General features: G+C 38.8%; 2 protein-coding genes and 3 long non-coding RNA genes across 5 annotated transcripts; all 5 read right to left on the bottom strand.

The window, feature by feature from the left end:
* Nucleotides 1–677: 677 nt before the first annotated feature.
* LOC107599044 (collagen alpha-2(XI) chain-like) lies at nt 678–1676 on the bottom strand. The gene is made up of 4 exons (XM_016290529.1): nt 1671–1676; nt 1380–1521; nt 1185–1291; nt 678–1018 (listed from the first exon to the last, which is right to left on the bottom strand). The coding sequence occupies exons 1-4, from the start codon at nt 1674–1676 to the stop codon at nt 791–793; spliced, it is 483 nt and encodes a 160-aa protein (XP_016146015.1). The 3' UTR covers nt 678–790.
* Nucleotides 1677–1680: 4 nt separating this feature from the next.
* On the bottom strand, nt 1681–2343 carry LOC107599007 (uncharacterized). Its single transcript, XR_001610624.1, has 4 exons — nt 2303–2343; nt 2199–2216; nt 1870–1932; nt 1681–1752 (listed from the first exon to the last, which is right to left on the bottom strand). It is a non-coding gene; the product is annotated as an uncharacterized lncRNA (long non-coding RNA).
* Nucleotides 2344–3214: 871 nt separating this feature from the next.
* Nucleotides 3215–4028, bottom strand: LOC107599006 (uncharacterized). Its single transcript, XR_001610623.1, has 5 exons — nt 3973–4028; nt 3840–3893; nt 3736–3753; nt 3404–3466; nt 3215–3286 (listed from the first exon to the last, which is right to left on the bottom strand). It is a non-coding gene; the product is annotated as an uncharacterized lncRNA (long non-coding RNA).
* A 754-nt stretch (nt 4029–4782) lies between these two features.
* LOC107599043 (macrophage receptor MARCO-like) lies at nt 4783–7829 on the bottom strand. Its single transcript, XM_016290528.1, has 12 exons — nt 7800–7829; nt 7706–7759; nt 7100–7157; nt 6943–6986; nt 6819–6872; nt 6679–6732; nt 6024–6077; nt 5881–5934; nt 5456–5509; nt 5352–5369; nt 5023–5085; nt 4783–4905 (listed from the first exon to the last, which is right to left on the bottom strand). The coding sequence occupies exons 1-12, from the start codon at nt 7827–7829 to the stop codon at nt 4783–4785; spliced, it is 660 nt and encodes a 219-aa protein (XP_016146014.1).
* Nucleotides 7830–7848: 19 nt separating this feature from the next.
* Nucleotides 7849–8237, bottom strand: LOC107599008 (uncharacterized). Its single transcript, XR_001610625.1, has 3 exons — nt 8166–8237; nt 8026–8079; nt 7849–7902 (listed from the first exon to the last, which is right to left on the bottom strand). It is a non-coding gene; the product is annotated as an uncharacterized lncRNA (long non-coding RNA).
* Nucleotides 8238–10745: the final 2508 nt, after the last annotated feature.

Below are 10745 nucleotides of genomic sequence, written 5' to 3'. Positions count from 1 at the left end.
TAGTCACTATTGCTCATTGATGCCCCAAGTTCTTTATTAAACACATTCAAATTCACTAATGTATGCGAAATGATGCCTAGTTTTAAATGCAGTTAAAAAAAAAGCAATTATTTATCCAGGGTTGTGTACAGAGAATTTCAGCAATATATAAAGTACAAATGCCCAATAGTGTTTTATTATTTTTATATCCGTTAATAAAAAAAGGCACCGTGTAAAGGTTTAAAATATGAACTTTTCCTCCATAAATTCTTACAACCTTACATAAATCATTACAAATGATCACAACAAGTCTAAATAAATGTACATGCTCTCATACACACACAGTTTTTGCACCACATTCAGTGTACCAGAAATCTGAATAATATAAACCCGGAGAACAAATTCACTAATCATAAATCTACCTTACATAATTATACAATATTCAAAGTCTAATTGTAGCGTATGTCCTGGGAACAATGCACTCCTCCCAGGTGCTCTGTGAATGGAATCTATTTTTGGAAAGATGCTATAAAAAGCACAAATGTCCAAGGACGATGCTCGGATCTCCTTCCCAGGTTTCTCCTCCAACCTGCAAAAGAACATCTCTTATGGGAAGGAGTTGTATGTCTCCTCCGTGGAGCTCAGAATTCCCAAGAACCCTCACCTGTGCTGTTACTTGCAAAGATAAGGCAGGGAAAATACCTGGTGACCTCCTGTTATGGAATAGTTTTACTTTAGTTACAGGGTTTGGATGTGCCATTTTTTGCAAACTTCTCATTTAGAAAAGCTGTTGTCAAGTGTCCTACACTAATTACAGATTGCTTCGAACCTCACAACCATGTTGTGATATGAGAACATGGGATGGATGGATTTCTTCATTGGAGTCTCCCCATAAGCGTAACATTCTCTTAGTGGTATCCTGGTGTTTAGCAGTGGGGCTGTGTTTTTTAGAACATGTCAGGGTGATGCTTTGTGTGGCAGAGGTACTGTGTAACCGTAGGAATCGCAGTTGGACAACATCGAGATCTGTGTACTCAAACTGTGGAGAGCAATAATCAGAAAATTACATTCATTAAGATACCTGCTATTCTTAATAAAAATTATATTCACAGCACTGTTTCCATAGAAACAAAAAACCCACCACGTTAGTAAATGAACAAGAAATTACATCCTATTTAAATAGTTAAATATTGAAATCCTCTTACTTTAGACCGGACAGGAGACACACAGGTTAGACCACAAGCAGTAAAATTACAGAACACATGGAGAGCATCAAATGGACATCCGTGGTTTGGATCAACATAGTAGTGCCCTATAAACAGGACAACAGTAAATTAAATGTCCACTCTATGATAAAATTTTTTTTAAAAACAAGATTTTTGGGTCTGAAGTCTGCTCACCATCTCTGAGGTGAGGCTGGATGAGACAGAGTTCTCTGCAGGTGGTTGCTGGGTTGTCTTTGGTGCCTTGCGAGTGGCTATTTTCCTCAATCTCTTCCTCAGTGTCATCAAATCGAGACTTTCTGGATAATAACCTTGCTTTCTGAAAAGAATGTGCAAAGACAAATGATCAATAATAAAACCTTCATCTTAGGTCTTTCTGCTACCCAACCTCACTTTTCCCTCTATATTTGACAATAAAAAGTGTGTTTCAGTTCTCAACAAACCAAGGTTGACTGCTTGAGTTTGTACCAACATTTTGTGATCCTCTTCTTGGAGCATGAGGTGGAGTATGATGCCCTGGTATCTGCTGGACGGGAATACTTGGTTTTACCTTGTGAGATGGTGAGAGTGAGCCAGAATATAAGATTAAGACACAATCTCTTCAAAAGGAATAAAATAAGTTAAAGTGTGAAATTAAAGTCACATGCAGGAAAACTATTCCACTTACAGAAAGTCCTCTCCGACCTTTCACACCTTTCTGTCCTGATATTCCCTGAACTCCTTTCATACCCTGTTGATATAAACAATACTTAAGAAAGCACATTTAACTCTATTAAGCTCAATATACTTGAGGTCAAATATTTCAAATCCCATATTTTCAATGTTTCAGTGTCACCCTACTGAACATTGCCGTTTAAATACTGCATGCCGGGGCACTGCAGGTCAGTTTGACTCTAATAAGATCTGTATCTATGCTGTACCTACCTGGTTCAGGTACAGGGACAAGATAAGCAGAGCTATATAAATTACAACCACACCTGCAATTTCAGTACACACCTTCCTTCCAGTTGGACACTGTAGAGCAAAACAAGAAACGGTGTCATCTATGCCATTGTTCTAAAGCAGATAAAGCTGGTCAATGAGTTTACAAAGAGACATACAGGTAAACCAGGGAATACTTTGCCACCAGGAGGCCCACGAGCACCAGCTTCACCCTGCAACAAATAACATATGAATAAAGAATCAAAAGTTCACAGTAAATAGGAAGCGTAACATTCTCTTAGTGGTATCCTGGTGTTTAGCAGTGGGGCTGTGTTTTTTAGAACATGTCAGGGTGATGCTTTGTGTGGCAGAGGTACTGTGTAACCGTAGGAATCGCAGTTGGACAACATCGAGATCTGTGTACTCAAACTGTGGAGAGCAATAATCAGAAAATTACATTCATTAAGATACCTGCTATTCTTAATAAAAATTATATTCACAGCACTGTTTCCATAGAAACAAAAAACCCACCACGTTAGTAAATGAACAAGAAATTACATCCTATTTAAATAGTTAAATATTTAAATCCTCTTACTTTAGACCGGACAGGAGACACACAGGTTAGACCACAAGCAGTAAAATTACAGAACACATGGAGAGCATCAAATGGACATCCGTGGTTTGGATCAACATAGTAGTGCCCTATAAACAGGACAACAGTAAATTAAATGTCCACTCTATGATTAAATTTTTTTTAAAAACAAGATTTTTGGGTCTGAAGTCTGCTCACCATCTCTGAGGTGAGGCTGGATGAGACAGAGTTCTCTGCAGGTGGTTGCTGGGTTGTCTTTGGTGCCTTGCGAGTGGCTATTTTCCTCAATCTCTTCCTCAGTGTCATCAAATCGAGACTTTCTGGATAATAACCTTGCTTTCTGAAAAGAATGTGCAAAGACAAATGATCAATAATAAAACCTTCATCTTAGGTCTTTCTGCTACCCAACCTCACTTTTCCCTCTATATTTGACAATAAAAAGTGTGTTTCAGTTCTCAACAAACCAAGGTTGACTGCTTGAGTTTGTACCAACATTTTGTGATCCTCTTCTTGGAGCATGAGGTGGAGTATGATGCCCTGGTATCTGCTGGACGGGAATACTTGGTTTTACCTTGTGAGATGGTGAGAGTGAGCCAGAATATAAGATTAAGACACAATCTCTTCAAAAGGAATAAAATAAGTTAAAGTGTGAAATTAAAGTCACATGCAGGAAAACTATTCCACTTACAGAAAGTCCTCTCCGACCTTTCACACCTTTCTGTCCTGATATTCCCTGAACTCCTTTCATACCCTGTTGATATAAACAATACTTAAGAAAGCACATTTAACTCTATTAAGCTCAATATACTTGAGGTCAAATCATATTTCAAATCCCATATTTTCAATGTTTCAGTGTCACCCTACTGAACATTGCCATTTAAATACTGCATGCCGGGGCACTGCAGGTCAGTTTGACTCTAATAAGATCTGTATCTATACTGTACCTACCTGGTTCAGGTACAGGGCAAAGATAAGCAGAGCTATATAAATTACAACCACACCTGCAATTTCAGTACACACCTTCCTTCCAGTTGGACACTGTAGAGCAAAACAAGAAACGGTGTCATCTATGCCATTGTTCTAAAGCAGATAAAGCTGGTCAATGAGTTTACAAAGAGACATACAGGTAAACCAGGGAATACTTTGCCACCAGGAGGCCCACGAGCACCAGCTTCACCCTGCAACAAATAACATATGAATAAAGAATCAAAAGTTCACAGTAAATAGGCCCCCAAATTACAGCAGGTAGTTATTTACCTGCATGCCTTGAGGTCCAGGCCGTCCCTTGAACCCTGGAGCACCTTGCTTTCCCTGCAAGATGAAATAAAACATTCCTAACTACTGAAAAAAAAGCAACTGGTTGTTTTTTGATGTGCTTTCTATGTTTCATTTGAACTTACCTTTTCTCCTGGTGGTCCACTGGGCCCTTGCAATCCTCTAATACCAACATGGCCCTGTAAATTACATTAATGAGCAATGAGCAAGGCCTTGAAGTGACCAATATGATCAAAACTTTGCTGAAAAACCTGCTGTACACAATCTACTACGTGCTTTCTGTCATCTGATTGACAGTTCATACTTTTACATCCTATTTAAATAGTTAAATATTGAAATCCTCTTACTTTAGACCGGACAGGAGACACACAGGTTAGACCACAAGCAGTAAAATTACAGAACACATGGAGAGCATCAAATGGACATCCGTGGTTTGGATCAACATAGTAGTGCCCTATAAACAGGACAACAGTAAATTAAATGTCCACTCTATGATTAAATTTTTTTTAAAAACAAGATTTTTGGGTCTGAAGTCTGCTCACCATCTCTGAGGTGAGGCTGGATGAGACAGAGTTCTCTGCAGGTGGTTGCTGGGTTGTCTTTGGTGCCTTGCGAGTGGCTATTTTCCTCAATCTCTTCCTCAGTGTCATCAAATCGAGACTTTCTGGATAATAACCTTGCTTTCTGAAAAGAATGTGCAAAGACAAATGATCAATAATAAAACCTTCATCTTAGGTCTTTCTGCTACCCAACCTCACTTTTCCCTCTATATTTGACAATAAAAAGTGTGTTTCAGTTCTCAACAAACCAAGGTTGACTGCTTGAGTTTGTACCAACATTTTGTGATCCTCTTCTTGGAGCATGAGGTGGAGTATGATGCCCTGGTATCTGCTGGACGGGAATACTTGGTTTTACCTTGTGAGATGGTGAGAGTGAGCCAGAATATAAGATTAAGACACAATCTCTTCAAAAGGAATAAAATAAGTTAAAGTGTGAAATTAAAGTCACATGCAGGAAAACTATTCCACTTACAGAAAGTCCTCTCCGACCTTTCACACCTTTCTGTCCTGATATTCCCTGAACTCCTTTCATACCCTGTTGATATAAACAATACTTAAGAAAGCACATTTAACTCTATTAAGCTCAATATACTTGAGGTCAAATATTTCAAATCCCATATTTTCAATGTTTCAGTGTCACCCTACTGAACATTGCCGTTTAAATACTGCATGCCGGGGCACTGCAGGTCAGTTTGACTCTAATAAGATCTGTATCTATGCTGTACCTACCTGGTTCAGGTACAGGGACAAGATAAGCAGAGCTATATAAATTACAACCACACCTGCAATTTCAGTACACACCTTCCTTCCAGTTGGACACTGTAGAGCAAAACAAGAAACGGTGTCATCTATGCCATTGTTCTAAAGCAGATAAAGCTGGTCAATGAGTTTACAAAGAGACATACAGGTAAACCAGGGAATACTTTGCCACCAGGAGGCCCACGAGCACCAGCTTCACCCTGCAACAAATAACATATGAATAAAGAATCAAAAGTTCACAGTAAATAGGCCCCCAAATTACAGCAGGTAGTTATTTACCTGCATGCCTTGAGGTCCAGGCCGTCCCTTGAACCCTGGAGCACCTTGCTTTCCCTGCAAGATGAAATAAAACATTCCTAACTACTGAAAAAAAAGCAACTGGTTGTTTTTTGATGTGCTTTCTATGTTTCATTTGAACTTACCTTTTCTCCTGGTGGTCCACTGGGCCCTTGCAATCCTCTAATACCAACATGGCCCTGTAAATTACATTAATGAGCAATGAGCAAGGCCTTGAAGTGACCAATATGATCAAAACTTTGCTGTCCCCAAATTACAGCAGGTAGTTATTTACCTGCATGCCTTGAGGTCCAGGCCGTCCCTTGAACCCTGGAGCACCTTGCTTTCCCTGCAACATGAAATAAAACATTCTTAACTACTGAAAAAAAAGTAGCTGGTTGTTTTTTTATGTGCTTTCTATGTTTCATTTGAACTTACCTTTTCTCCTGGTGGTCCGCTGGGCCCTTGCAATCCTCTAATACCAACATGGCCCTGTAAATTACATTAATGAGCAATGAGCAAGGCCTTGAAGTGACCAATATGATCAAAACTTTGCTGAAAAACCTGCTGTACACAATCTACTACGTGCTTTCTGTCATCTGATTGACAGTTCATACTTTTAGTATAATTCCAATTAGCCTACATCTAACTTTTTGGCCACAGAAATATCAACTACTGCAACAAATTGCATATTTTTGCCTAGTTTGGGTCCTCCAGCGCCCTGTGATGAAAAGGCTGGTAAATTGACTCTAGTAGGAACCAATTTATTTAAGAGACAGAGAGGAAATTACCTTTGGTCCAGGTAGTCCCTGACTCCCTTGCAAACCCGGTGTTCCTGGGGCACCATTTGAATTTGTTTTTGAAACCATGCCACAAGTCATGACCATAATATAAAACCAACATGCTTTGTAATAAATATAGTATAATTCCAATTAGCCTACATCTAACTTTTTGGCCACAGAAATATCAGCTACTGCAACAAATTGCATATTTTTGCTTAGTTTGGGCCTCTGAATAAAACTGATTTTTCTTACTATTATTTCATATGTCAGAAGCTAAAACAATTGTCTATAGTCAATGGATACATTGATACCTTTGGTCCCTTTAGTCCAACATCTCCCTTTTCACCTTGAAGACCCAGAATCCCCTAAGTTTTAACAAAAAACAATAACTTTATAAAATTTAAATCCTTATGGATTGTAGAAGGCAAAACAATGACTTTGATTTGATTACCTTTGGTCCTATCAGCCCAGTGGGTCCTGGTTTCCCTTTGGGTCCTCCAGCGCCCTGTGATGAAAAGGCTGGTAAATTGACTCTAGTAGGAACCAATTTATTTAAGAGACAGAGAGGAAATTACCTTTGGTCCAGGTAGTCCCTGACTCCCTTGCAAACCCGGTGTTCCTGGGGCACCATTTGAATTTGTTTTTGAAACCATGCCACAAGTCATGACCATAATATAAAACCAACATGCTTTGTAATAAATTATTCAAATAGTCTGTATAAAACAAACTTACTTCCAGCACTACCTGGAGGACCTGGTTTCCCCGGAGGTCCTCGGAAACCAATGTCACCCTGCAAGTTGTACAGTAAGGTAGTAAATGCTCATTTTCATGCTAAATCTGCCATTTTTACCATAAAGCAATTAGGGCCCAGATCATCCTAGTAACTACATAGCAAATATTCAGAACACCCTAATAAATGCATAATAATAACCCACAACACCCTAGCTGTAAAGTGGCTGCTTCAGAATGAGGGAAAGCAGGACCTAGGTGCACACATAAACATAAATCCAGGCAAGAGCAATCCAAACGTGGGCAAGGAAAACAGAACTGACAACAAACACACGATTCATCCATGTAGAACAACACCAGACAATGAACAGAGGAAACACAGGGGTATACATAAACAAGGGGTAACAAGCTTAACAAGATAACAAGACACACCTGTGGGAACTAACCAATGAGGAACCAACAAACAACCAAACTACAAACTGACTACAAAACACACAGGAAACAGGAAATGACATAAAGGTCCAAACAACACAGGCAACATGTAAGACTAGCGTTGTGTTTGCATTGGTAAGCACTACTATAAAATGTAAATAAAAGGAAGCTACTCACTGGGTCACCTTCAGTGCCTATAACTCCCAGCAATCCATCTGTACCACTACGTCCCTTAAATAGAGTTAGTGTAAAAGTCAATCATGTTTGGCACAATCATAAAATAGTCAGAAGGTTTAGACATTTGTATTTGGGATACTTGCTGGCTTTCCAGGTAGACCAGGATTACCATGTTTCCCTTTTGGTCCTTGAGGTCCCTAGAGAATAATACATCATAAGCATGAACTTTTTATTTGTTTGTGTAGGCGAAATATGAAATAATACCAATAAAGTTGCAGATTATCAAGACAATAAAAGCCAAAAAAAATGCATGAACCCACTGGCTTTCCTGCAACACCTTTACTTTCTCTCCTTCTAGGAGAACCGCTCATCCTCTGTGTGAAAGAATCACAAAAACAACTGGTGAAGACATTAAATGACCAGATTAAATGAGACGTCTATAAAATACTGAGCCACTGACTTTTGGCCCTGGTTGACCCTTGACTCCTTTTTCCCCTGAAGGCCCTGAAGATCCTGGTTTTCCCTTTAGTCCGTGAGGACCCACAGCTCCTGGCTGACCCATTGGCCCCTAGACAGGAGCGTAGATCATTTAGATATGTTAACACTGTCCATTTGAGCATAATGTATGCCAGTGTGAAATGCCTTTGTCCTTTTTTTAATAGCAAATACTTCATATTTTGTTCTTTAGATTGGAAACAAATCTGGTTGTAAAGTGTTATCTCACCATTCTGCCTCTTGTTCCAGGCTCTCCTTTCTTCCCATTTGGGCCTGAAACACCATGTAAACAACAAAATGCAAAATTCAACAAATTCAGGTCAGTAAGACCAGACAACATTTTCTAAATAATGCATGCATACCATTGATCCAATCTTCCCAGGGCTGCCTGGATTCCCTATAACTCCAGGTTCTCCCTGCAGGGGACAAAAACAACAGATGCACTTACTCATACGATGGTGTAACAGAGCATACTAGACATCAGTTTAAAAAAAATATATATATATAAATACTTTTGGTCCAAGTTTTCCACTTTGTCCAACAAATCCTTTTTTTCCTGGCAAACCCTAAATTTGAATGGAATAAATTAATGTCAAATGTATATCCAAAAATCAAACCTAACTTACCGGTAACCCAATAGCACCATTTGGACCTGGCGGCCCATTTGTTCCTGCCTCGCCCTATGATACCCATAGAACATTGAAATAAACAAAATAAATATATTTCTTCATAGGCTTCATTAGCTGTAAAAGAGGAAGTGGTACCCACAACAAGTTCACTTAGACCTTTGTCGCCTTTTTCACCAGATTTTCCCATGTTCCCTCCAGGATCATACTTTCCTACCAACCCAGAGTAACCTCTCACACCTGTCTGACCCTGAGTAAAAACAAAAACACACAGAAAACATGTCATCAATAAGAATATTTCAATGCATTTGACTATTTCACTCAAACACCTGTGCAAACTTCATCAAAAAAACTCACTTTTTCACCAGGGGATCCAAGATCTCCCTTCTGCCCTGGAGCACCTCTCAACCCCTGACAAAAAACAAACACACAACATCTTTTTGGTATTTTGTACCTAAGAAATAATCAAAAATCAGATTAGTATATCAGATTAGTATTCTCACTTCTCGTCCTTTTTGTCCTTTGACTGCAGGTGGTCCTCGATTTCCACTCTCTCCTTGGATTCCCTTTGGGCCACGATCACCAAAAGATCCTTCATTACCCTTCTCACCCTACAACCGACAGTTCTGTCCTGTGTATCATTTACATAAAACACCATAACACAACGTACATGTATGAAATGGAGATGGCAAACATACAGCATCAGAGGATTTGTACTCACAGACAAGCCTTTGCTTCCTGCTGGTTCGACTGGTCCAGTTTCACCCACTGAGCCCTAAAAAACGGTTATCCATTTCATTTAATACAATTTCTCTACCGCAAAAAATCTGAAGTCGGTAGGCTTTTTAAAAATGTTTTTGAAAGAAGCCTCTTATGCTCACCAAGGCTGCATTTTTTTTGCTCAAATATACAGTCAAAACTGTAATATTGTGAAATATTATTACAACTAAAAAGAACTGTTTTCTATTTTAAGTAGTGCTGTCAAACGATTAATCGCATCCAAAATAAAAGTTTTTGTGTACATAATATATGTGTGTGTATTAAACAACAACAACAACATTTATTTATAAAGCACATTTAAACACAATGTAAATTGATCCAAAGTGCTGTACAGTGATCAAACAAATCTACTAATAAAAACAACAACTACACACATACAAAGGCTAAAGAGTAAAAATAAGATTTATGTCTAGACTTAAAAATGTCCAAAGAAGGAGCAGATCTCACATGATAGGGGAGACCATTCCAAAGCTTGGGGCCAACCACAGAAAAAGCCCAATCACCCTTTGATTTGTGCCGACACTGTGGTACAGTTAGAAGCAAGTGACTCAAAGATCTAAGTGCCCTAGCAGGACAATATGGCACAAGAAGTTCAGCAATATAACTTGGTGCACAACCAGACAATGCCTTATAAACAAACAGAAGAATTTTAAAATCAACCCTGAATTTAACGGGAAGCCAATGAAGGGATGATAAAGCAGGAGAAATGTGATCCCTCTTTTTTGACCCAGTCAAAAGTCTTGCCGCAGCATTTTGAACAGCTTGCAATCGTGACACTGAAGATTGAGGAAGACCAGAATAAAGAGAGTTACAATAATTCAATCGAAATGTAACAAGTGCATGAATCACAACTTCCATATCCTTCCTTGAAAGAAGACGCTTCAACTTTGCAATAGATCTCAAATAGAAAAAACCTGCTCTAATAACAGCACTAATTTGTTTATCAAAAAATAGAGAGGAGTCAAAAATCATTCCAAGGTTTTTGATTTGTTTGCGTACATTAGTTGAAAGTGGACCTAACTGAGCTTCCAAAGCAGGAGACGAGTGTGCAGGACAACCTAATATTAAAACCTCAGTTTTATCCTCATTTAACTGCAGGAAATTATTAGACATCCATGTCTTAATATCATGTACACATT

Source organism: Sinocyclocheilus grahami, unplaced genomic scaffold (genome assembly GCF_001515645.1).
Source record: "Sinocyclocheilus grahami isolate Dianchi unplaced genomic scaffold, SAMN03320097.WGS_v1.1 scaffold259.1, whole genome shotgun sequence".
NCBI lineage: Eukaryota > Metazoa > Chordata > Actinopteri > Cypriniformes > Cyprinidae > Sinocyclocheilus > Sinocyclocheilus grahami.
This window is presented reverse-complemented; position numbering and strand designations above follow the sequence as displayed.

Bases quoted from the DNA above. Each gene is read 5' to 3' on its own strand.
- LOC107599044 (XM_016290529.1), bottom strand. The intron at 1,292-1,379 runs GTGAGCAGACTT...TCCTGTTTATAG, and splicing joins CCAGCCTCACCTCAGAGATG to GGCACTACTATGTTGATCCA. The intron at 1,019-1,184 runs GTAAGAGGATTT...TGCTCTCCACAG, and splicing joins TGTCTCCTGTCCGGTCTAAA to TTTGAGTACACAGATCTCGA.
- LOC107599043 (XM_016290528.1), bottom strand. From the start codon at position 7,829: ATGTCTAAACCTTCTGACTATTTTATGATT. The intron at 7,760-7,799 runs GTGCCAAACATG...ACTCTATTTAAG, and splicing joins CTTCTGACTATTTTATGATT to GGACGTAGTGGTACAGATGG. The intron at 6,987-7,099 runs GTAAGTTTGTTT...ATGGTGCCCCAG, and splicing joins TCCTCCAGGTAGTGCTGGAA to GAACACCGGGTTTGCAAGGG.